The following is a 25156-nucleotide window of genomic DNA, read 5'->3' as shown; positions in this document are numbered from 1 at the left end:
CTAGTGCGCCTGCGCGCCTTGGGCCGGCCATGTCGCCCATCCCCGCAGGGTGACGCTGGCGACCCAGGGAGGTGGGTGTACCGGTTGGTTCGGGAGACGGGCCGTCGTTCCTAAGTTAACTGAAATACACCGGACCAAGGTGGAGCAAAATCAACGCACCCCCCGCGATGGCTGGCGCCCCTTCTTAGAACGGCCAGGCGCAGGCGGAGGGAGCGATAACATCTCCCGGAGAGAATCAGCCGCGCTCTAGCGAAAGTTGGGCCCACGCGCCCGCCGCGGACCCAGGGTTCGTTGGAAGCGTTCTGCGCACGCGCGCTTTGTTTTCCAGGCCGCACTTTCAGACCCGCCACCTTCAGCCCTCTGCCTCGCGCCGCCGGGCGGGCCGGGCATGCGCACACGAGAGGCCCCGCCCCATTTGCCCCGGAAGTGCTTTCTTTGCCCGCGACGCGCGTGCGCCGAACGAAATCGCGGCGGTGGCGGATCAAGGTGGTGATAGCGCGGCCTTGGGCTCTGGTGAGAGCGTCGGTCGACGGGGACTGGGGGTTCACTGGAGGGGAGCGGACGTGGGAGAGAGGCGCTTGCGACGGGTCGCGGGCTGAGGGGCGGGCAGCGGGTTCGCGCCCCTTCCTCCTCCCTTGAGCGTCCGGCCTTGTGCGTTTGCAGGCCCCGCGCTGGGCGGGCCCGCTCGGAACTCTTATTTCCAAACACCTGTTGGGGGTCCGAGCACCGGACCTCACGCGTGTAATCCCAGCGCTCAGGGAGGCCTCGGCCGGAGGATCGCTCGAGGCCAGGAGTTCGAGACCAGCCTGGACAACACAGGGTGACTTCTCATCTCTACAAAAAAATTTTAAAAATTAGCCAGGAGTGGTGGTTGCGCTTGTAGTCCCAGCTCGTAGTCCCAGCTGCCCGAGAGGATCGCTTGAGCCCAGGATGTCGAGACTGCAGTGAGCATGATCGCATCACTGCACTTCAGCCTGGGCAACATAGCGAGACCCCATCACTGCAAATTTTTTTTTTAAAAGATTAGCCGGGCGTGGTGGCGGGCGCCTGTAGTCCCAGCCACTCTGGAGGCTGAAGCGGGAAGACCGCTTGAGCCCAGGAGATCGAGGCTGCAGTGAGCTGTGATTGCGCCACTGCACTCCAGCCTGGGCGACAGAGCAAGATCCTATTTCATAAAATAAAAAATAAACAACCAAGACTCGTTGGGGTCGGATCAGGATCGCGGCCGAAATGGTTTGGGTCGCCTTTGTTGTAACCCAGAACGCTTCTGCATGCTAATCTATACCTATTAGTTGACTGGGGCTGTCTGATGTAACTCCTTTCAGCTTCAGTTCCTTTAAAACGGGAGTGGGGCCGGGCGCGGTGGCTCAAGCCTGTAATCCCAGCACTTTGGGAGGCCGAGGTGGGTGGATCACAAGGTCGAGAGATCGAGACCATCTTGGTCAACATGGTGAAACCCCGTCTCTACTAAAAATACAAAACAGCTGGGCATGGTGGCGCGTCCCTGTAATCCCAGCTACTCAGGAGGCTGAGGCAGGAGAATTGCCTGAACCCAGGAGGCGGAGGTTGCGGTGAGCCAAGATCGCGCCATTGCACTCCAGCCTGGGTAACAGGAGCAAAACTCCGTCTCAAAAAAAAAAAAAAAAAAAAAAAAAAGCACAGGAGTGACAGCGTCAGCACCATGCCGAAGGCGACCAGAAAACCTTAGCTGGCCCCATTTTGCAGGTCACCTCAGGCAGTTAGATGCCTGTGACCGTTACTCCTGTGTGTCCTTGGACGGCACCAAACAGCTACGGGAGTTGTGGAAAATAGGTTGTTTGCTAGGTTTAAGGAGAGAATGCTGTTGCCACCAAAAACTAAGATCTGATCAGTGGTCCAGCTCCAGGCCCCAGGCCTTTCCTCAATTCTTAAGTGCGTTTCCCCCGTCTTTTTTTTTTTTTTTTTTTTTTTTTTTGAGACAGAGTTTTGCTCTGTCACCCGGGCTGGAGTGCAGTGGTACAGTCGCACGCCGCTCCCTGAAGCCTCAAACTTCCGTTCTCAGGCCATCCTTCCGCCTCAGCCTCCTGAGTAGCTGGGACTGCAGACACTCACCACCATACCCGCCTAATTTTTGTATATTTTGTAGAGACTGGGTTTTGCGTTGTTGCCCAGGCTGGTCTGGTACTCCTGACCTCAGGTGATCGCCTGCCTCGGCCTCCTAAAGTGCTAAGATTACAGGCATGAGCCATCATGCCCGGCTCGGCTAATTATTTTATATTTTTGTAGAGATGGGGTTTTGCCATGCTGGTCGGACTGTCCCCTAGTCTTTTTTTTTTTTTGAGACGGAGTTTCGCTCTTGTTACCCAGGCTGGAGTGCAATGGCGCAATCTCGGCTCACCGCAACCTCCGCCTCCTGGGTTCAGGCAATTCTCCCGCCTCAGCCTCCTGAGTAGCTGGGATTACAGGCACGCGCCACCATGCCGAGCTAATTTTTTGTATTTTTTTTTTTTAGTAGAGACAGGGTTTTACCATGTTGACCAGGATGGTCTCGATCTCTTGACCTCGTGATCCACCCGCCTTGGCGGGTGCTGGGATGACAGGCTTGAGCCACCGCACCCAGCTGTCCCCTGGTCTTTACCTTTGTAAATAACACACTTCTTCCCGGATTGATCTGCTGATTTCATGTCAGGGTGGTTGAGACTGCCTCCCTTCCGTCCAGCCCCTGCACCTTCACCTTCACCTTCACATCTTGAATGAGCTTATGTTGTGAGCCGGGAGTAGGTCTGGTTGTGTTTTCTAAATAAGATGCAAACATTGCTGGTTGCTGAAACAAGTAATATGTTCAGCTGGGCTTTACTTTTATCACTCTTTCTTCCCTTAAAGCTAATTAGGTAGGTTTTTTTTTTTTTTACCATTAGCCTGGTTTTCTTTTTTTTTTTTTTTGAGACAGAGCCTTGCTCCGCTGCCAGGCTGGAGTGCAGTGGTGCTATCTCGGCTCTCTCTCTGCAGCCTCTGCCTCCTGGGTTCAAGCAATTCCCCCGCCGCAGCCTCCCGTAGCCTGGTTTTCTTTTACCTCTTTGTGGTGGTCCTCACAGAGCCCCAACATGTCACACACCTATCAGTTGTATTTCGCACAGGTGTAAATCAATCCATCTCTCCGTCACCACTTTCCTCCACGACCCGCGTTATCCCCTCCTCCAGGTGGGACTGGTTGTTGTGCTCCGCCCTAGAGATGGGGCTGTTGTCCCAGAGTGTCCGGTCCTTGCTGCCTGGGGCCTGCCTCGATGTCTCCAGTGTGGCCATTCCTTCCTCTCCATGCTGTCAGAGCAGAACATCTGGTAGCTTTTGAAGAAACAGATGATTGTTTTGTTGAGGGAGTGGTCCTTGATTGTCTGAAAATGAGTTTATTTATCATAGGAATTTGGTGGGGTATAACAATCTAGATTGAAAATCTGTATTTGTAGATGGGGCACAGTGGCTCACGCCTGTAACTCCAGCACTTTGGGAGGCTGAGGTGGGTGGATCACCTGACTTTGGAGTTCAAGACCAGACTGGCCAACTTCACGAAACCCGATCACTCTAAAAATGCAAACATTAGCCAGGTGTGGTGTTGCACGCCTGTAATCCCAGCTACTCGGGAGGGTGAGGCAGGAGAATCGCTTGAACCCTGGAGGCGGAGGTTGTAGTGATCCCAGATTGCACTGCTGCCCTCCAGCCTGGGTGACAGAGTGAGAACTCATCTGGAAAAAAAAAGAGAGAGAGAGACGAAGGAAGGAAGGGAAGGAAGGAGAAAATCTGTGTGTGTTCACAACCGTGAAAGCTCTGTTCTCAGTGCTGTTCTCAAAAGATGGCCAGGACGCTGGCTTCTGACGGCCGGGGCTGTTCTCTGTCTGGCAGAAACCTCACATTCTTCTTGGAGTGAGATTTCCTGATTTCCCTGTTGACCAGGGTGGGTCCTTGCTGTCTGGACAGTTTGGTTCTTTTAGTCCTGGGTTTTGTTTTTGTTTTGAATTTTCTCATTAACGTTCTTTTACTGTTTCTTTGATAAGGTTTTTCGTGTTTTATTTTGTGGGGTATTCTTTTGTTCCCCCTCCAGAGTGTCGTCTGGGTTCTTGCTTTTCCTCCTGTGTTTTCAACTTCTGGCTTTCTTTGTGAAAGCTGTGTCTGGCTCGGCTTCAGACTCCTTGAGGGGATCTTTTTGTTTGCATCGTCCCGTCTGTATTTTATATGGAATTTTTTGTTTAGATTGTCCCGTCTGTGTTTTTCTTCATTCTTTTTCTCTTTTTTGTTTTCTTCTAGAGCTCCAGGAACACTGATAGATTGTCCTGTCTGTATTTTTCAAGGGCAGCTTTTTGGTTGAATTCAGGTTGTTATCATTTAGCGCCCTGTTCTGGTTTTCCGGTGCGTCAACTTCCCCGAGGACAGAGGAGGGTGTCCGGGATCTCACGTTGGGGTTCCCATCCAGTCTCTTTGTTCTCGGAGGCGTGTGTTTCTCTTTAAGAACAAAGCGGCTGGCAGCCCTGTGTGAGCTCTGCTCCTCATCCGGAGAGACCTGCCCAGTGGCCCGGCGAGGAGTGGGGCTTTTCTTTGAGGTGTGGGGGCCCTGAATGTCAGTATTTGAGAATTCTTCCTCTGGCACTGTTTCCCCAGAAAAGACTCCTGGCCTCCCCCTGGGTGGGGGTTTGGGCTAGGTGGAACCCCAGGGGTTCCTGCTGCCCAGTCGGCAGGACTCAGCCCCGTCTTCAGCTTGCCCCGGGGCCCCTTGCTCTGCTGGGCCTGCCTCCCTAACTGCCGAGGACCTTATATGCCACTTCTGGGAGGAACATTCTGATCTACCACAGGGTGGTGGGGGATCGGAGCGTGTGGCCTTCCCTAGGGCGCTGCCCCATCTCAGCTGCTGAGGGGGACGGTGCGGGTGTCGAGTGCCCGTGATGGCCAGGCTTGGGTTCGGACGGTTTCTGGTTTTTGGATCAGAGTTTATTATGTGGTGAGCGCTTGAGTACTGATCTGGGTTTCCAAGGGCCAGTCAGACTCCACAGGTGCCCCTGTGACAGTTGGAGCTCGTGTCCTGAGGCAGCCATGGGCCACTTGAGTGTTCCATCTGGCTGGTTTAAGAAGTACCTGGGCAGACAGACACGGTGGCTCACAGCTGTAATCCCAGCACTTTGGGAGGCCGAGGTGGGTGCATCATGAGGTCAGGAGATAGAGACCATCTCGCTGTAACACAGTGAAACCCCGTCTCTACTAAAAATACAAAAAATTAGCTGGGCATGGTGGCATACGCCTGTAGTCCCGGCTACTCGGGAGGCTGAGGCAGGAGAATCGCTTGAATCCAGGAGGCAGAGGTTGCAGTGAGCCAAGATCATGCCACTGCACTCCAGCCTCAGTGACAGAGTGAGACTCCGTCTCAAAAAACAAAGGAAAAAGAAGTAGCACCTGGGCTCCCCCTAGATCGATTTGAACTCTTGGCTTCGTTCGCATTTAGCATCTGAGTTTCTTTTCCAGGTCCGTCCAGCCACTGAGTCATTAAAACGTTCTGGAAATGTCACTAAAATGTGAGGGGTTAATAAGTGTATGAGGATACGTTGGTGGCTCTTGCTGTGGCCACCTGCAGCTGTCCTGGCCCAGAAGCTGGGCGCCTCTTCATGCTTGGAGGAGCAAAGCGCAGGCCACTCCTGCGACAGAGCTCCATTCCTCCTGGGCCCTGGGGCCTCCGAAGACACGTCCTGTCCTCTGCTCTTCTGTCTGCCAGCAGCCTCTGGCACTGGCCATGAGGATGCCACGGCACTGTGGGGGAGAGCACAGGCTTGGGGGTAGAGACCAGTGATGGCTCTGCAGAGCTCAGCCTCAGAATGGCAGCGTGGTCCCGGAGAGGCCACGGCCAGGGCCAGCGGGGCATTCTCATAATGCTGAATTCCTTCCTCATGAAAAGAATAGGCCATCCTCCTGGGAGAGTGGAGCGCTTGATGACTCGGAGATCTGGGGGTGTGCCTCCCAGCACCAGGCCCCTCCTGGGTTCTTGGGGTACATCTGTGAAAGGCGGCCAATTCCCTGCCTTCCCGCACGGTCCCCGGCGGGGGCTTCTCGGCACTGAGGTGCATGGAGGACGGGTTTGTGCGGGTGGAGACGCAGGTGCCGCCTGGGCCTGGCGGGAGGCTGCTCGCGGGGCTCCCCAGGCTCATCCCTGCTGTGAGTTTCATGCCCCTTGACCAGGAAATGCTTGAATGTCCTCCAGAGAGAAATGAGGCACGTCACGAATATGTCCAGGCGGCACCCACTAATCCCGCCCGGCCTGTGGGCCAGGCAGAGACAGAGCCTCCCAGGCAGCCGTGGCTGGTGCTGCAGCGGGGACTGTGGCTGACGGCCCCAGCGCCAGCACGGTGGGGTGCGGTTCCCCGGTCCTGAAGAACGCGTGGCCAAGAAGCCCGAGGCAGGGAGGGTCCCGCGGGCCAGAGGGTGGCGTTCCCGGCAGAGGACAGTCCTTCCGGCGCCGCCGTCTCCGTTTTCACATTGGAATGTTCTTTGTGAAGGGATAGCGATGGTCATGATGGTGGTTTCTTGAAGTTGACGTGACAATATGTAATGACGGGCATCTCTAGGTGGGCTTTTGGGGTGCCTGAACTCCCTGTGATACTGCAGTGAGCTCGGCAGCCCATCCCACCGGTCCCACACTTGATCATTGTCATAAACTTGTCTGGGGAATAAAAACTGGGTGGGGAGGGTCCTGGGCCCCCATAGATGAGGAGTGACCTCAGGTCCCACCACAGGTCAGCAGCACAGCTGGCCTGTACCTCCGCGTGCACCCGCACACCTGTGGCCGCTGCGACAGATCACCGCAGACACGGCAGTTCCGGTGACGCGGCTGCATCCGCTTCTGGATCTGGGGCCAGGAATCCAAACAGTCCACGAGGCTCCATCCCTTCTGCGAGCAGAACTCTTCCCGCCTTTCCACATGTCCTCCTTGTTCACAGCCACAGCCCAGCCTCTCTGCCCCTCAGCCTCCCCCTCCTCTCAAGAGGATGCTGTGCTTCCTTTTCCTGCCGTGCGAGGCGATGGGTTCACAGGTCCCAGGGATTCCCATGTGGACGTCTTTGGGGGGCAATGAATGATTCACTCGGTCTCCTGGGTCCCGTCTCTGAGCTCACCCAAGGCCTTTAAACCAGGGCCCGGGGCAGGTGTCGAGCAGGTAGGGGAACAGCGGCAGGAGAGAGAGGAAGCTGCGTGGAGCCTGAGCGTGTGGAACAGCGGCAGAGGGCTGCGTCGGGAGGCGGGTGTTTGGGACTCAGGAGAGCCCTCTGCGCCACGGGCAGATGTGGCTGATCTCCCGGGTGTTACCCAGTGAGGACTGGAAGATCCCCGTCTCCCTCGCCATCCAGAAAATTCACTCACAGCCGATTCCGAGAGAGAGAACTCAGGCTGGGACAAGTAAGCGTAGCCAACCCCAGAGGGAGCTGAGAGGAAGGCAGAACACTGGGGGCTTGGGCAGTCCCGATGGCTTCCTGGAGGTGGTGACTCGGTGAGAATTTGGCCTCGTCTTCCCTGGTTGTGCCTTGTCTGGCTCCCCGTCGCCATTTCAGGTCTACAGGCCTTGGCAGTCTGGGCTGGAACGGCTTCCCCTCCACCCTCCTGCGCCGTCAGTTGGACGCAGGCTCCAGCTTCCTCATGTCTGTGCCTGGCCCACAGTGGGCCCCGGCCCCCTGGCTGAGACTCAGTGCACTAGCGGGTGGTCCCCTCAGGGCTGCTGAGAGCTTGGCGCTGGGAGTACAGGGGGAGGAGCAGTCTTGCTCCCCCCGACCTGACGGCCCAGCCCCGGGAGGTCGCAGCAGCAGCCCCGCGTTCTAGCCGTCCCCTTCACTCTCCTCCTGGCCTCCACAAGCTGGGTACCCGGGGAGGTCCCAGCAGCAGCCCCGCCTTCTGAGCCATCTTCACACTTCTCCACAGGTGTCTCCCAGTCTGCTGAAGCCCGGAGGCCAACACCATGGACTTCCAGCATCGCCCTGGGGGCAAGACCGGGAGCGGGGGCGTGGCCTCCTCCTCCGAGAGCAACCGTGACCGCAGGGAACGCCTCCGGCAGCTGGCCCTGGAGACCATCGACATCAACAAGGTGGGCGGCCGACCGGGCTGGGCCATGCAGCCCCAGGGCCACCGAGCAGCCGCCGCTTCCGTCTGGCCACCTCAGACCGCAGACCCTCTGTGACTCTGAGCCCCGGGTGGAAATGGTTTGCTCTGTACCAAGCCCCCTTTTGGGCATCATTCAGTTTTTGGAAATGGGGAGAGCTGATGTCGGTCCAGTGAGATGCAGTGAAGGCTTTGATTTTACCTTGTGCCGAGGCAGAGGGAGCCGGGTCCCCCGCAGCACTGTGGACGTCCCGGCTGCAGCACTCTGGGCTGGGGGCGTCCCGGGCACTGCAGGCTGCCAAGCAGCATCCCTGGTCCCCACCTGCTCCGTGCCAGGAGCTCCGCCATCAGGACAAACACAGATGTCCCCAGACATCGCCCGGGTCCCTGTGAGGGTGGGTCCCCAGCCGAGACCCTGCCAGCGTGCGCTTCCTTAGACTTTGAACTCCACCAGGATCCCCCAGGGCCGTGTTCCCTGACGTGCCCCACGGGCCTGGCCTGCAACGTAGTCTGTGTGACTTTCCTTGTCTTCCAGATGAAATCACGGTGGAGGGGTGCCAAGCCGCAGGGGTGGAGTTAGGGTTTGAACTCCAGGGTCTGAGAGGGGCAGTGTGTGCCCGCCTGCCCCAGCTCAGGGCCTGCGGATGCGTGTGGCCATCCGTGTCACCCATTTGCTTTTCTCATGCCTGTGTCTGCCTTGTGCTGACCCCTGGCATAGAGGCTTGGGCAGCGGACGGCTCCCTGCATCAGGCGTGACGGGCGCTGCTGTCCTGGCTCTATGTCCGTGTCTCAGAACCTCCAGGAAGGTGGTGCCGGGGCTCCCTGGGAACCCCTGCTGCTCAAAGCCTAGGCCACAGCCCCAGGTGGCCACACGCGTGCTCACGAGGCCCCTCGCCAGATCCGTCAGGGACAGCCAGGCCTCCACAGAAAGGGGGTCCCGCCTCTGAGGGCCCCGACCACAGAGTAGGCCATGATCTTCTGTCTAACAGGATACCTGTTCTTCCCCTCCAGGACCCATATTTCATGAAAAACCACTTGGGCTCCTATGAATGCAAGCTCTGCCTGACACTTCACAACAACGAGGTGCGGCCGGCTTCGGGTTTGGGGATTGGGGTGGGCTGAGTGGCTGACAGCTGGGGGACTGCCCTGTGTCTGTCCCCTCGGTCTCAAGTCACGTGTGTTTCCTTTCCACTCCCCAGGGGAGCTACCTGGCACATACCCAGGGGAAGAAGCACCAGACCAACCTGTGAGTACCTCCCCCCCGTCTCATGCCTGCTGCTCCAGCAGCTCCAATCTCCATGAGCCCTCCGGGCCACGGCTCTGCAGCGGGGAACCAGCCTGGCCTGGGCCTCCCTGGGCACTGGAGTAAGGTCTCTGGGGAGCATTAGGGAACATAGGCTGTATTGCTGAGGTGGGCGGATCACCTGAGGTCAGGAGTTCGAGACCAGCCTGGCCAGCATGGTGAAGTTCCATCTCTGCTAAAAATACAAAATTTAGCTTGGCACGGCAGTGCACAGCTGTAATTCCAGCTACTCTGGGGGCTGAGGCGGGAAAATCTTGAACCTTTGAGGTGGAGGTTGTGGTGAACCAAGATGGTGCCATTACACTCCAGCCTGGACAACCAGAGTGAAATTCCGTCTCAAAAAAAAGAAGAAAGCAGAGGCGTGGGGTTGTGGGAGGGGCCCCAGGCAGGGACGGTGAGCAGCATGACAGGAAGAGAACATCCCTGTCCCACCCCTGTCCTGGTCCAAACCCCAGGGCCCCTCCCTGGCCCCTGGCCCTCATCCCTGGGTTTGTAGTGAGCTCTGAGGTCGGGGCTGCCGGTCCCTGGGCCCGTGTCCCTGGCGCCTGTGCGTGGAGGGCTCCAGCGCCATGTCCATCCTGCCCGCAGGGCTCGGCGAGCGGCCAAGGAAGCCAAGGAGGCCCCCGCACAGCCCGCGCCCGAGAAGGTCAAGGTGGAGGTGAAGAAGTTTGTGAAGATCGGCCGTCCGGGCTACAAAGGTGAGTCTGCCCCCGCGTGAATGGGTTCTTTGGGCTCCGGCGCGGGAGCCACAGCCCGAGACCCTCATCCCTGAGCTGCTGTTTTATGCTTGGTGACCATCCCTCACCCGCCTGCAGCGTCTGGCGCTGTGTCTGGGAGCCATCAGGCTGGGCCCGATAAGCACCTGTCTCACCCGGTGGCCCCTTTCCCAGCAGAGGCCCGGCCTGTGCCCTCCTTGCCCAGCCACCTCTGTGCCTGGGGCTCCTGGTGTGTGAGTGGTGGCCCCTCTGTGCCTTGCAGTCCAGTGTTGTGGAAGCTTCTGGGAATTCTTGCCAAGCAAAAGAGTGGAAGTGGGGCTGTGGTGAGCCTGACACCTCTCCCGTTAACCTTGAAACTGGTTCCACTCCTCTTAGCCTCAGAAGGAAGAGGATGGGGAGAAGCGGCTGTTGGGGGCAGCTCCCTCTGGGACCCTCAGCAGTGGAAATGGTTGCCGGTGACCTGGTTCAGAAAGCTGGGAAGCAACAGAGTAGAAGATAGAGATGTGTGTCCGTAGGGGTCGGGAAGGCGGGCAGGCTCCCCGCCACGTGTTCTTCACAGAAGGTGGGGACGTCCTGTGTGCCCGGCCTCCTGGCAGCAGCCTGTAGGGCAGAGGCCCGGGGCAGGTGCACTGGATGGCGAGGGCAGCTAGAGTGGCGGCCCCGGGCCGGGAGGCCCTGACAGGTCCTGGGCTTGGGCTCAGGGCAGTGGGGAGACAGGGAGCTTGTGTGTGCACATGCTGGAGGCTGCGGAGAGCCGGGGGGCCCGGCAGGGACTCGGCAGCCCCCCAGCAGCCGCTCCTGGGGTCCAGGCGGCTGAGCTCTGGTGGGAAGGGTGTCCTCCCTCGATCACCCCACACACCCTGTGGGCCATGTTCAGGCAGCCCCGCTTGAATCCCAGAGCAGGGTGGTGAAAGGCCCTTCCCGCTCGGTGACCCTGACACTGGCTGGTCGTGTCCCAGCACCTGGGGTGAAGGGCTCTGGGGATGGGGACAAAGGAGCACCCACCTCGGTCCCTGCCTGAGTGACCCCGCAGGTAGCTCAGCCTTGGCACACCTGTGCCTTCCCTATAGCAGTGTCCCAGACACCGAGAGCACGGGCACCGAGTCCAGCGGCTGCCTGGAGCCCCAGGGCCTCCCCCAGGGTCCTGCCCTCTCAGTGGGTGGCACTAGCCCGGTCCAGGTCCCTCAGCTTCAGGGAGGGCAAGCGGCTGGGACCTGAGAACCTTCTGTGTTGCAGTGACCAAGCAGAGGGACTCGGAGATGGGCCAGCAGAGCCTCCTCTTCCAGGTGAGCTCAGGGGTCTGGGCGTGGGGGGCGGCCACAGGTGTCCGTCCGACAGGCGGCCCTGCCACCCGGCTGTGTCTCCGCAGATCGACTACCCTGAGATCGCTGAGGGCATCATGCCGCGCCACCGCTTCATGTCTGCCTACGAGCAGCGGATCGAGCCCCCGGACCGGCGCTGGCAGTACCTGCTGATGGCCGCCGAGCCCTACGAGACCATCGCCTTCAAGGTAGCGTGGCTGTGGGGTCCCGGGCCCCCTGAGACATGGGAGCCAGAAAGGTCTGTGCAGGCTGCGCAGGGCGCCCCTCCCATCAGGCTTCCTGGCTTTGGGGGAGGGCGCCTTCTTGGACTGCACAGTGCCCATGGAGAAGGGAGAGCCGGCAGGGCTGAGCGCCGGGCAGTGAGACCTTCGCCAGGTGATCCCCGTTCCTGGGCCATGCTTTTGGGGGGCTTCCTTCTCCAGGTGACCTCCGTTCCCGAGCCAGGCTATTGGGGGGCGTCCCGAAGCCTGCGCCCACGCCTGGCCAGGGCAGCCGTCACTAAACAATGTAGACAGTGACTGCGCAGCGGGGGGCTGGCAGCGAGCTGGCATTGAGGCCAGCTCTGTTTCACTCCAGACTGAACCCTGTGTCAGGAGGGTCGTGTCAGGCCAGGGCCTTCCGCTGGGCTCCCAGGGTGTGGCCAGGCCAGAGCGGCTGGGGCCTCAGGCTGCGTTGACCTCCCTGCCCGATGGTGGTCCTGAGGTCGCAGGGACCAGGAGCCCTCTCTGTCCCCTGCCCTCCCAGGTGCCAAGCAGAGAGATCGATAAGGCAGAGGGCAAGTTCTGGACCCACTGGAACCGGGAGACCAAGCAGGTCAGTGGCTGGCCTGGGCACCTCGACTCCCGCCCGCCCGGGCCCTGGCAGCCCAGTCCCCAGCCGCGCCTGCTGAGCCTTTCTCGTCTCTCTAGTTCTTTCTCCAGTTCCACTTTAAAATGGAGAAGCCCCCGGCTCCACCCAGCCTCCCTGCTGGACCCCCTGGGGTGAAGCGGCCTCCACCCCCGCTGATGAATGGTCTGCCCCCTCGGCCACCGCTGCCTGAGTCTTTGCCACCACCCCCACCAGGAGGCCTGCCCCTGCCACCCATGCCCCCCACGGGGCCTGCGCCCTCAGGGCCCCCAGGACCACCCCAGCTACCCCCGCCAGCTCCAGGGGTCCACCCCCCGGCCCCAGTGGTGCACCCCCCCACATCTGGGGTCCATCCTCCAGCTCCTGGGGTCCACCCCCCAGCTCCTGGCGTCCATCCCCCAGCCCCTGTGGTCCACCCACCAACCTCTGGGGTCCACCCCCCAGCCCCTGGAGTCCACCCTCCAGCCCCTGGGGTTCACCCACCAGCACCTGGGGTTCACCCACCAGCCCCTGGAGTCCACCCACCAGCCCCGGGGGTCCACCCTCCCCCATCAGCAGGAGTTCACCCCCAGGCCCCAGGGGTGCACCCAGCAGCCCCGGCTGTTCACCCTCAGGCCCCAGGGGTGCACCCACCAGCCCCAGGGATGCACCCTCAGGCCCCAGGGGTCCACCCCCAACCTCCCGGAGTCCATCCGTCAGCTCCTGGGGTCCACCCTCAGCCTCCTGGAGTTCACCCCTCAAATCCTGGGGTACACCCCCCAACTCCCATGCCCCCAATGCTGAGGCCCCCACTCCCCTCCGAAGGCCCAGGGAACATACCTCCCCCTCCCCCAACCAACTGAGAAGCTGCTCCCTTCCCAGCAATCCCGGCCCAGGTGCTCCTGCCTCTCCCGTGGAGGGAAGGCTGCTCTTTTGTACTGTCCCGGCTCATTAAACGGCCTCCCCCAGCCCTGAGTGCATGGATTCCGCAGCGCCGCCCGCCTGTGTGAATGCTGTGTGGGAGGGCCAGGCACGGCGCCATCCCGCATTTAGGCGACTGGGGAGGGCCTGGGCCCACCTAAGAGGCAGCTGTGCCCTGAAGGTAGCCTGGTGGAGGACAGACCCCACCAGCCAGCTAGGGGTACGTCTGGGGTCGGGTCCTGAGGAGGGAAGAGCAGAGACTCGAAGATACCGTGGGGGTCTCCAGTTAGCCCACTAGGGGTGGGGAGGGTGAACAGGGGACAGGGAGCCCCTGCTGACTTGGGACCCTCCTTCTCGAGGCCCAGCACCCAGGACGTCTGGTTCCCTGCCCCCCAGCGCTGTATGGTCTGGCTGCACTCCTGTGCTTTCTGGGCACGGGCCCTCAAGGACAGCGTGTTGACACATTAGGCCCCGCTCTATCACTACCGGGGAGGGAGATAGGCTGCCGGCGACAGAAAGGGACCTTTGAGAAGGCCACTTTGCCTGGAGTGTGGGCGCCGGGCACTGTCCCCAAGGTCACCGCAGAGGAGATACGGCCCGTCCGCCTGCACAAACACCACACCTTCCACTTGGCTCACTTAAGGCAGGCAACCCAGCCCCTCGCATCACCCACAATGCGGGGCCTGCCTCTCGCCCACCTGGCCCTGGTGCTGTCTGCCCTGGGGGCTCTGCTAGGGACTGAGACCCTCGGAGCAGAGGAGCCAGCTGTGGCCCCTGGTGGCCTCATCTTTGGAGAAGACGTGGACTGGCCGCCAGGCAGCCCCCAAGAACCTCTGTGCCTAGTGGCACTGGGTAGGGACAGCAACGGCAGCGGCACCCCCCTGCGGGTGGTGGGGACTTTGAGAGGCTATGAGCAGGCCTTCCTGGGAGCTGTGCAGCAGGCCCGCTGGGGCCCCCAAGACCTGGCCACCTTCGGGGTCTGCAGCCCCGGCGACAGGCAGGCTGCCCTGCTCTCTCTGCAGCGGCTAGGGGCCTGGCTGCGGGGCCCTGGTGGGCAGCGCCTGGTGGTCCTGCACCTGGAGGAAGGTATGTGGGGCCCAGCCCTGAGCTTGGCACGGCCAACCTGGTGGTCCTAGGGGAGATTGGGGGCTAGCAGAGCCCCCACCCTGAGCCAGGAGGCTGTGGTCTTGCTCCTGGGTCGGCTGTGGTTCTGTGGCCTGGGAGGTGGGCACCACTCTGTCCTGTCCCTGAAGCCCAGTTCTCAGACCTGTGCCTGCCACAGTACCAGAGACAGGTGTGCCCATCTCGCCACCCACGAAGAAGCCGCAGGGCACAGGGACCTTCCTCCCCACAGCTCCATGCCCAGGCAGCCTGTTCTCAGGCCCACTACCCTGGGAGACTCCCTAGGGGGAAGGGCTTCATTGGGAGCCCCAACCCAGAGACCGCAGAGGGGGGGCAGCCCCACCCACAGCCTCAGACTCGGCCCCTGCCCGCCCGGTTGTCACTGCTCCCTGGCTGCAGGAAGGCAGCAAAGAGAGGCGCCCTCATACCCCCTCGGGTCCCCTGACCAGCGGCCAGAGCGGCAGGGATGGACCCCAAAGGCTTCCAGAGGGATGTGGAAGGATCCTGGCCTTCAATGGCTTAGGTGTGTCCTGCTGTCCTGGCTGCAGTGACGTGGGAGCCGACACCCTCGCTCAGATTCCAGGAGCCCCCGCCTGGAGGAGCTAGCCCCCCGGAGCTGGCGCTGCTGGTGCTGTACCCTGGGCCTGGCCCCGAGGTCACTGTGACGAGGGCTGGGCTGCTGGGTTCCCAGGTACCGGGAGTTTCATGGGGCACTTTCCCGGAGGCAGCAGGGGTGTGGGTTTGTTGCAGGGTCCATGGTGCTGAGAGCAACTTACAACCAGTGGCGAGGGGAGGAAGGGGGCGGGTCGGGGCGGGTCGAGCCAGACTCGGTGAGCCTCCACCCAGCTGGGCTGAGCCCTGCTCTCCGCAGAGCCTCTGCCCGTCCCGGGACACTCACTACCTGGTGTTGGCGGTGGACCGCCCCGCGGGAGCCTGGCGCGGCTCCGGGTTGGCCTTGACCATGCAGCCTCGAGGAGAGGGTAGGTCCGCGTGGAGAGGGACAGGGCGCTAGGTCGGCTGTCCCCGGCCCCCAGCCCCTGAGCCAGCCCCCGCCCACCCACCGCAGGCGCCCCCCTAAGTACCGCCCGGCTGAAGGCGCTGCTATTCGGCGACGACCGCCGCTGCTTCACGCGGATGACCCCGGCCCTGCTCCTGCTGCCGCGGTCCGAGCCCGCGCCGCTGCCCGCGCACGGCCAGCTGGACACCGTGCCCCTCCCTCCACCCAGGTGCGCGCAGGCCCGGGGGCATGGGACAGGAGCAGGCGGGCGTGGCGAGGCCTCGCGCCCGCCCCCAACTTTCCCCACTGCGGGTTCCAGGCCATCCGCGGAGCTCGAGGAGTCGCCGCCCAGCGCAGACCCCTTCCTGGAGACGCTCACGCGCCTGGTGCGGGCGCTGAGGGGCTCCCCGGCCCGGGCCTCGGTGCCGCGCCTGGCCCTGGACCCGGATGCGCTGGCGGGCTTCCCGCAGGGTCTGGTCAACCTGTCCGACCCCGCGGCGCTGGAGCGCCTGCTCGACGGCGAGGAGCCGCTGCTGCTGCTGCTGCCGCCCGCCGCGGCCACCGCCTCCGGGGACCCCGCGCCCCTGCAGGAACCCACGTCGGCGCCCTGGGCCACGGCCCTAGTGCGCCGCGTGACCGCCGAGCTGCAGGCGGCGGCTGCCGAGCTGCGCGGCCTCCCGGGTCTGCCTCCAGCCGCAGCCCCGCTGCTGGCGCGCCTTCTCGCGCTCTGCCCAGGCGGCCCCGGCGGTCCCCTGCGAGCGCTGCTGCTCCTGAAGGCGCTGCAGGGGCTGCGCGCGGAGTGGCGCGGCTGGGATCCGCGCGGACCGGGGCGGGCGCAGCGCAGCGCGGGGGCCACCGCCGCCGACGGGCCGTGCTCGCTGCACGAGCTCAGCGTGGACCTCCGCGCCGAGCGCTCGGTACTCATCCCCGAGACCTACCAGGCCAACAATTGCCAGGGCGCGTGCGGCTGGCCGCAGTCCGACCGCAACCCGCGCTATGGCAACCACGTGGTGCTGCTGCTGAAGATGCAGGCCCGCGGGGCCGTCCTGGCGCGCCCTCCCTGCTGCGTGCCCACCGCCTACGCCGGTAAGCTGCTTATCAGCCTGTCGGAGGAGCGCATCAGCGCGCACCACGTGCCCAACATGGTGGCCACCGAGTGTGGCTGCCGGTGACCCCTGCGCCGCGCGGGCCCCTGTCCCGAGGGGCCGGAGGCGCCCCAGCTCGCACCCCTTCCCATATTTATTCCGCCCCCAAGCATGCCCCCAATAAAGACCAGCAAGTGACCGGTGGGGTGTCCTTGCGTGTTAGGGAGCCGGATGGCCTCTCCTCCCGCGCACGCCCGGGTCCGCCCCATCGGCGCTCACTGTCTCTCCCCTGCCTGAAGCGCCCCACCACCGTCTTTGAGGCCTCGGACTCGGTGCCGGGTCCGGGCGTAAAGGAGCAGGTGACTCGGCGACCGCAGCACTCGCTTTATTTCGCCAGAGCCGCCGGGCGTCGAGAAGGGGGTCCCTGGGCTGGTGCGCGGGGCTGGCTCAGTCCCGCCCCTTGCCTGCGCGGAGCTTCAGGCTACTCCGAGGCCGCTCCTCCTGGTCCGGACGCCGCGGGGAGACCCAGACCTGCCTCTTCCTGGGCTCCGCGTCGCTGGAGTGCCGCGCCCACGGCCTGTGGCTCCCTTCGCGCGACTCCCAGCGCCGGGGAAGGGCTTCCCGGGGCTCCCTGGCTGCCCGTGGCTTTTCCTCCTTCCGCGGCCTCTCTTTTTTCGGCCGCTCCTCCTTCCGCGGCTTCTCCTTCCGCGGCTTCCCTTCTCTCCGAGGCCTCTCCTTGGGCCCCCGGTCGTCGAGGGGTGCTCTGTCCTCCCCGGCGGCCCCTCCGGTGGCCTCACCAGGCTCCCCTTCGTCCTTCTCTGCAGCCTCCCGACTCCTGGGAACCTTGGGTCTGGCCTCTGCCTCGGCCGGGGGCGCGGGCGGCACGGCTGGGGGCGCCGAGGCCTCCAACTTCGGCTGCAAGGCAGACACAGTGGGGTTCTGGGGTGAGCGTCCCCCTTCCCCCCCGGCCCGGGCTCCTTCCGGGAGGGGAAGGATGGGGATGAAGGCCTCACTGTCTGCGGTCACTGGAAGGAAGCGCTTACCAGCGGCGACGATGGCTCCCTCGGGGCCGAGCTTGGTAGGACCCAGGGCTCGGGCGCAGGCGCATGGACTGCAGCCTCCCCAGCCACGGCGTCTACAGCGACAGGGTCAGGACCCGAGTCAGCCGGGCCGAGGCTCGGACCACACTGTTCGTCCTCCCTCGCCCCTAGAGCCCCCCCTCCCCAGACAGGTGGAGTGAGGCTCCCCCGGCTACGGCCGAGGCCAAGGATGCCCCCAGCCATGGGAAGGGACTCCAGGACTCTGCGGAGCGCCCCTCCTCCGACCCTCGCTCTTTCTTTTCTATTTATTTATTTATTCTGAGACGGAATATCGCTCTTGTTGCCCAGGCTGGAGTGCAATGGCACGATCTCCGCTCACCGCAACCTCCGCCTCCTGGGGGCAAGCGATTCTCACGACTCATCCTCCCGAGTATCTGGGATTACAGGCGCCTGCCTCCACGCCCAGCTGATATTTTTGTACTTTTGGTAGAGGCGGAGTTTCCCCAAGTTGGTCAGGCTGGTCTTGAACTCCCGGCCTGAGGCGATCCACCCGCCTCCGGCTCCCAAAGTGCTGGGATGACAGGCGTGAGCCACCGCGCCCGGCCGGAACCTCGCTCTTTCAATTGGTTATTCTCCCCTCGAGGCTGTGGGAGACCCCTAGCAAGGGAGGGGTCACAGGAGTTGCCCCGGGAGGCGCTCGCGAGCCGAGCCATCCCCAAAGAGGGCGCAGGAGGACGGCGGCGGAACGCTCCGCGGGAGGACGGGGTGCGTGAGGTCCATCCGGAAGCCAGAACCTCCTCGCGGCGGGGGGAATGGGCCCCGCGCGAGGTCCACCGGGGTGACAGGGGCGCGCGAGGTCCGTCACTTAAGGGAAGCGGCACCAACTATGGGGGCGCGCAAGACCCAGCCCCGAGAAGGCGGCGCCCAGACCCCACCCTCGCGACCCAGGGCCCTTCCCTGGAGGAGACAGCGCGCAGGTGGACCCCAGCCCTGCCCCACCCCTGGGGAGCCCGCGCTCACCGCGGCACAGCTGAAAAGCCGAGCCCAGCAGCGCCACCAGCGAGGCGAGCACCAGGCACTGGTTGAGCGACAAGTCTCCCCAGGGCAGCTCCTCGCTCGGGGCCGGGGGCGGCGGCGGCGGCTGCGGGGGCGGCGCGCTCTGCGCCTTCTTGCGCGCGGGGACGCTCCGAGGGCCTGCGGGGGTAAGTGCGCACTGCGCTGTGACCGCTGGTTCCGCGCCGCCCCTTCCCCGCCAAGAGGGAGGCCCGCGCCCTGAACCCGGCCCTGGGCGCAGGTGAACCCAGCCTCGGGTGCCCCGCAGCTGCCTGGGGATGCCCAGAGTTTCTGGAAGAGAACTTCCCAGAGCTGAGTGGCTTAGCGGGTATTAGCAGGAATTAGTGGAGGCTCTCGGCCCGTTTCCTCCTGCCTGCCACACTTCGACACCACTCAACCAGGACACCCCCCACCCTTCCCCATATCCAAGGACCCAGCTCCCGGTCCTGGGCCTCACACCAGTCGCACCCACCCCACACCGCACCCAGGCCTCTTGCAAACTCACTGGCCCCGGCTTTCAGCCTCTCCTTCCCCGTTCCTGGGGTCCCTTTGGCGGCAGGTTCTTTTTCCTTTTCCGTCTTCTTCGGCCTGGTGTCCACACTGCGACCCTCAGCCCTCGGCTCCTGAGAGTCCTGTGGGAACCATGAGACTTTCTGCCTGTTTCCTTCCAGTGCCAAAGCCTCCCCGTGGGCTTTTGAAACCTTCCTCCCTTGGCCAGCGTGCCCCCAACTCTCCAGACCTCCTGGGTTAAAGGCTGAGGGGTCCCAGCTACTCACAAGGGACAGGCTCCCGTTCCCGGAGTCAGCCAGCCTGGGTGTCCCTGTGGAAACAGAGGGAGAGTCAAGGTTGTGGGGGCCCCCAGGCCAATCCCACCCTCTCCCCCGGCTCTGCTGGGTGATGTGCTGGTGACTATCCCCATCTTATAGATAAGAAAGTAGGCGGAGGCCAGGCCTGGTGGCTCACACCTGGAATCCCAGCACTTTGGGAGGCTGAGATGGGAGGATCACCTGAGGTCAGGAGTTTCAGAGCACCCTGGGCAACACAGTGAGACCCCATCTGTGCAAAAACAATTTTTTTTTTTTTTTTTTTTTTTTTTTAAAGAAAATAGCGGCCAGATGCAGTGGCTCACACTTGTAATCCCAACACTTTGGGAGGCCGAAGCGGGTGGATCACCTGAGGTCATGAGTTCAAGACCAGCCTGGCCAACGTGGTGAAACCCCATCTCTACTAAAAATTCAAATATTAGCTGGGCATAGTGGCACATGCCTATAAACCCAGCTACTCAGGAGGCTGAGGCAGGAGAATCGCTTGAACCTGGGAGGTGGAGGTTGCAGTGAGCCAAGATTGTGCTGTGCTGCTGCACACCAGCCTGCATGACAGAGACTTTGTCTCAAAAAATAAATAAATAAATAAATAAAATAAAAATAAAAGAAAATAGCCAAGCATGGTGGCACACCTGTGGCCCCAGCTACTTGGGAGACTGAGGCAGGAGGCTCGCTTGAGTCTGGGAGGTTGACGCTGCAGTGAGCTATGATCATACTACTGCACTCCAGCATGGAAGACAGAGTGAGACTCTGTCTCAAAATAATAATTAATAATAAAAATATAGCCAGGCGCGGTGGCTCAATCCTGTCATCCCAGCACTTTGGGAGGCCGAGGCGGGTGGATCACGAGGTCGAGAGATCGAGACCATCCTGGTCAACGTGGTGAAACCTCGTCTCTACTAAAAATACAAAAAATTAGCTGGGCATGGTGGCGCGTGCCTGTAATCCCAGCTACTCAGGAGGCTGAGGCAGGAGAATTGCTTGAACCCAGGAGGCGGAGGTTGTCGTGAGCCGAGATCACGCCATTGCACTCCAGCCTGGGTAACAAGAGCAAAACTCCGTCTCAAAAAAAAAAAAATAAAATAAAATAAAATAATAATAATAATAATAATAATATATTAAAAATACAAAGAGGCCAGGCGCGGTGGCTCACGCCTGTAATCCCAGCACTTTGGGAGGCCGAGGCGGGTGGATCACGAGGTCAAGAGATCGAGACCAGCCTGGTCAACATGGTGAAACCCCGTCTCTACTAAAAATATAGGGCTGGGCGCGGTGGCTCAAGCCTGTAATCCCAGTACTTTGGGAGGCCAGGGCGGGTGGATCACGAGGTCAAGAGATCGAGACCATCCTGGTCAACATGGTGAAACCCCGTCTCTACTAAAAATACAAAAAAAAAATTAGCTGGGCATGGTGGTGCATGTCTGTAGTCCCAGCTACTCAGGAGGCTGAGGCAGGAGAATTGCCTGAACCCAGGAGGCGGAGGTTGCGGTGAGCAGAGATTGCGCCATTGCACTACAGCATGGGTAACAAGAGCGAAACTCCGTCTCAAAAATAAATAAATAAATAAATAAAAATAAATTAAAAAAATATAAAAAAATTAGCTGGGCATGGTGGCGCGTGCCTGTAATCCCAGCTACTCAGGAGGCTGAGGCAGGAGAATTGCCTGAACCCAGGAGGCGGAGGTTGCGGTGAGCCGAGATCACGCCATTGCACTCCAGCCTGGGTAACAAGAGGGAAACTCCGTCTCAAAAAAAAAAACCAAAAAAACAAAAAACAAAGAAAGCAGACAGGCTGGGAGACAGCTTTGCCTGAAGACGCACAGGACTTCAGTGGCAACGTGGGATTCGAATCTAGTTCTGTGAGGCCCAGCACGTGGTATCCTTGGGGTTCCTTACAGACCCCTGAGGCAGCAATGAGGGCCAAGGGTTGAACGTGGGAGCACAGTGGAAGCCAGTCCCGGGTGGGAGGCTGAGCTCTGCTCTCTGAAGATGGGCCCCCCAGCTCAAGGGGGCCACCAGCGAGGGGCTTCCTCCCGCCAGCGCCACAAGGGTACCTGGATCCCTGTCCTGGGACTTGGCCAGCGCCGAGTGGTCCTCCAGGGCCTGGCAGCTGCCCAGGCCCCCATCCAGCTCCTCCCAGGCTCTGGTTGTCATGGAGACGGCCGGAGCAGCAGCAGGTCCAGGCCAGGCTGGGAGGGGTGGGAGCAAAGCCTTGCCTTTACCGAGCCCCTGCACGGGCCTAGGCCTGACCTGTGGACCAACAGGCCCCGTCCTCCCCCACGCCCAGCCTGTGATCTCTGCCTGGAGCACCCCTCACTCGGCAAAGACGAGGCTTGGCGCCCACAGGCACCTCCCTGACCCTGCATGCCTGCCCTGGGGCCCCTCCCTCGAGCCCAGCCTCGCAGGGGCCCCTTATCCATCAGCACAGCAGCCATGGCTGTCCTGGCCCAGAAAGGGCAGGAGCTCCCACAAGGCCACAAAGCACTGAGTCCAAGACGCAACCGAACCGAGACTCTTGGCCCCAGCGCCAGCTCATGTTCTCTGAGACCAGGGACTATTTTTATCTGGTGCCAGAGGCCAGCGGGACAGGCTAACAGGTGCCCCTGCCCCTCCCAGGCCTCTGCTCTCATGGGGTCCCCCTCTGAGCCATCCTGACCTGCCATTTTGGGCACCCACATCCCCCCCTTGTGACCCCGTAAGGCTACAGGCTCAGGCCCCAGCAGCAGAACCATCCTGGCTCTGGCGGTGACAGGCAGGGCAGGGGAGGAGGGTCCCGAGAGGAGGGCCCTGGGAGGAGGGTCCCGGGAGGGCTTCTGATCCTGACACACAGTGGCTGCCTCACTGTTCCACTAACTCCGTTCCCATATGACAGATGAGACAGAGCCATGGGCTGGAGGTCGCAAGGGACTTCAAGTCAGACCCAAAGCCGTATTCTTCAGGGTCACCATGGGCTCCGGCTGCTGGAATCATGGTGCCCCTGTCTCTAGGCTGAAAAACCACCCACCCCTGGGGCTCCAAGACCTGGAAGGGGCCTGTCACGTGGTGGTGGGGGAGGGGCCCGACAAACAAGGGAGGCTGGTGTGCGGGCCCCCAGATGTGTGTGGGGGCAGCTCCAGTAGTAGGGGACTCTCACGGTCCTCCGCAACACCCTCCCACACCCCAGGAGCCCACACCTCTGCCCGGGACTCCCCCAGCCTCACTTCCTCACCGCAGCCTCACTCACCCGCAGCCGCTGCGAGGAGTCTTGGGGACAGGATGGAGGTGGGGAGGGTGGCCCCGTGATGGATGGCAACAGGTGGCCAGAGACCTCGGGAAGGCCAATCAGCATGGCCGCCGGAGTGAGGTCACTGCCGGGGAGTCCCCCACCCGTCCCTGCCATCCCAGCAGGGAAGGGGTTGCTGTTAGCGCTTACCATTGCCCCACCAGGGAGAGGTGGCGCCGGCAGCTGGGACTTCGGGCGGGCACCACCACACCAGGCTGATTTTTGTATTTTTAGTAGAGACGGGGTTTCATCATGTTGGCCAGGCTGGTCTCGAACTCCTGGGCTCGGGTGATCCGCCCACCTGGGCCTCCTAAAGTTCTAGGATGACAGTAGGATTACAGGTGTGAGCCGCCATGCCCGGTCTCCACACCTAACTTTTCCAAAGTGACGGCACAGTACTATCTACCCAGCAACCATCTGGGAGCCTTCCTGCTTCTCTTTATCCAACTTGTCATTTTCCAATTGCTTTTTAAATTTTTTTTATTGCCAGCCTAGCGGGTGTCAACGGCATGATGTCATTGTGGTTTTGATTTGCATTTCCTTGGTCAAAATAAATAGCTTTTTTCTTTTCTCCTGGCTCACTGCAACCTCCACCTCCAGGGTCCTTGTTCAAGCGATTTATTCTCCTGCCTCAGCCTCCCAAGCAGCTGGGATTATGGGAGCACGCCACCGTGCCCAGCTAATTTTTATATTTTTAGTAGAGACGGGGTTTTACCATGTTGGTTAGGCTGGTGTGGAATTCCTGACCTCTTGATCCACCCGCCTCAGCCTCCCACAGTGCTGGGATTACAAGCGTGAGCCACCTCCCCGGGTACCTTTTTTTTTTGTTTTTTAAAGACAAGGTCTCCATATGTTAGCAAGGTGTTGGAAATAGATGCTCGGTGCCACAAAGAAAAATCAGCACTGAGACAAAGGATCTTTCAGCAACAGAATGTTTACTTCCTGGACTGCAGGAAGGGGACCCTCATTAGCCATGTTGCCACGAGAGTCCAATGAACAAAGGAAAAGCAGACAGATTTCTCCCTTACACATTTGGGGTTGTCCTCACTGCTGTGTCTGATCTCCGTTGGCTGGACCCAGACCCTACAATTTAAACTAAAACCTGATTGGCTAACAACTTAAAACTTTCCTAAACAGGTAAAAGGCGTGGAGAGCTGGGACATGCCTGTGAGCACGTCCTGCACAGATATCCTGGTTAAAGTACAAGGACATAGAGTGTACTACGTGCCTGTAAGCGTGGCGTGTCTAACAGCTACGTAGGACAGGGCTTCACAAAGTTATTAGCACACTTATTCTTTAACAAGAAGGGGAACTTTAAAAAGGAACTTTTCTACTTCCCACACAAGGCTAGTCTTAAACTCCTGGCCCCAAGCAATCCTCCCGCCTTGGCCTCCCAAAATGCTGGGATCACAGGCGTGAGCCAACATGCCCAGCCTCAACAGCATTTTCATCTGCTTGTTCTCATACTGTCTCCCCTCCGGCTCCTTTCCTGGAAGGCTCAGGCCTCCCAGAAGCAAAGCCTGGATGCAGGGCCTCTGTGGGGCTTTTTTTTTTTTTTTTTTTTTTGAGACAGAGTCTGCCCAGGATGGAGTGCAGTGGTGCGATCTCAGTTCACTGCAACCTCTGCCTCCCAGGTCCAAGTGATTCTGCTGCCTCAGCCTCCTGAGTAGCTGGGATTACAGGTGTGCAAACACCACACCCAGCTAATTTTTATATTTTTAGTAGAGACGCGATTTTATCATGCTGGCCAGGCTGGTCTCAAACTCCTGACCTCAGGTGATCCTCCAGCCTCGGCCTACCAAAGTGCCGGGATTACATGAGTGAGCCACCATGACTGGCCTAGTTTTGCTAATTTTGTGAAGAACAGTGTCATCTGAGGGCACTGACTCTCTGCTCAGGTTCTGACTCTGACTCCACAGCTGCCTGGCTGTGGCTCAGTTTCTTTTCCCGTAAAATGGAAATATAATGGCGATCCCACCTCTTGGGTGTCTTGTGAGTATAAAGCCAGGCATGGGGACAGGTGTCTTGAATTCTTGGACTCAAGCTATCCTCCCACCTCTGCCTCCCTAAGAGCTGGGGATTATAGGTGTGAGTCACCATGCCTGGCCAGTTTTGTTTTCTTTAAAGAAATAGGGCTGGGTGTGGTGGCTCACGCCTGTAAATCCAGCATTTTGGGAGGCTGAGGCCAGTGGATCACTTGAGGATGGGAGTTTGGAAGCATCCTGGGCAGCATAGCAAAACCCTGTCTGTACAAGAAAAAGAAAAAAAAAAGAAAAAGAGAAGAAAAACAAGAAAGGTCAAACTCCGTGAAAATAGAGACACGGGCCGGGTGCGGTGGCTCACGCCTGTAATACCAGCACTTTGGGAGGCCGAGGTGTTTGTATTACCTAAGGTCAGGAGTTCAAGACCAGCCTGGACATCATGGTGAAACCCTATCGTTTTTAAAAACAAAACAAAACAAAACAAAACAAAAAACGGTGGCTCACGCCTGTAATCCCAGCACTTTGGGAGGCCGAGGCGGGTGGATCACGAGGTCAAGAGATCGAGACCATCCTGGTCAACATGATGAAACCCCGTCTCTACTAAAAAT

The 25156-nt window shown here is 60.6% G+C and overlaps 3 protein-coding genes across 5 annotated transcripts; 2 read left to right on the top strand and 1 right to left on the bottom strand.

Moving 5' to 3' along the window:
- The first annotated feature begins 33 nt into the window (after positions 1-33).
- On the top strand, positions 34-13231 carry SF3A2 (splicing factor 3a subunit 2). 2 transcript variants are annotated; one of them, XM_074384837.1, is made up of 9 exons: positions 34-286; positions 7921-8083; positions 9109-9180; positions 9297-9343; positions 9989-10098; positions 11353-11402; positions 11486-11626; positions 12183-12251; positions 12347-13231. In XM_074384837.1, exons 2-9 carry the CDS (start codon positions 7958-7960, stop codon positions 13124-13126), a joined length of 1395 nt encoding a protein of 464 aa, XP_074240938.1. In that variant the 5' UTR covers positions 34-286; positions 7921-7957; the 3' UTR covers positions 13127-13231. The 2 variants fall into 2 exon arrangements, with proteins under 2 accessions (XP_074240938.1, XP_039321512.1); XM_039465578.2 differs by lacking the exon at positions 34-286 and adding an exon at positions 340-513.
- Positions 13232-13319: 88 nt separating this feature from the next.
- On the top strand, positions 13320-16586 carry AMH (anti-Mullerian hormone). 2 transcript variants are annotated; one of them, XM_039465580.2, is made up of 5 exons: positions 13320-14270; positions 14855-14997; positions 15178-15286; positions 15373-15532; positions 15623-16586. In XM_039465580.2, exons 1-5 carry the CDS (start codon positions 13859-13861, stop codon positions 16473-16475), a joined length of 1677 nt encoding a protein of 558 aa, XP_039321514.1. In that variant the 5' UTR covers positions 13320-13858; the 3' UTR covers positions 16476-16586. The 2 variants fall into 2 exon arrangements, with proteins under 2 accessions (XP_039321514.1, XP_074240937.1); XM_074384836.1 differs by having other exon boundaries at positions 14855-15286.
- Positions 16587-16757: 171 nt separating this feature from the next.
- On the bottom strand, positions 16758-22580 carry JSRP1 (junctional sarcoplasmic reticulum protein 1). Its single transcript, XM_039465579.2, has 7 exons — positions 22528-22580; positions 21359-21493; positions 19258-19301; positions 18987-19113; positions 18449-18622; positions 17432-17523; positions 16758-17303 (listed from the first exon to the last, which is right to left on the bottom strand). The coding sequence occupies exons 2-7, from the start codon at positions 21456-21458 to the stop codon at positions 16836-16838; spliced, it is 1005 nt and encodes a 334-aa protein (XP_039321513.1). The 5' UTR covers positions 21459-21493; positions 22528-22580; the 3' UTR covers positions 16758-16835.
- Positions 22581-25156: the final 2576 nt, after the last annotated feature.

This window comes from Saimiri boliviensis, chromosome 14 (assembly GCF_048565385.1).
Source record: "Saimiri boliviensis isolate mSaiBol1 chromosome 14, mSaiBol1.pri, whole genome shotgun sequence".
Taxonomy (NCBI): Eukaryota; Metazoa; Chordata; class Mammalia; order Primates; family Cebidae; genus Saimiri; species Saimiri boliviensis.
This window is presented reverse-complemented; position numbering and strand designations above follow the sequence as displayed.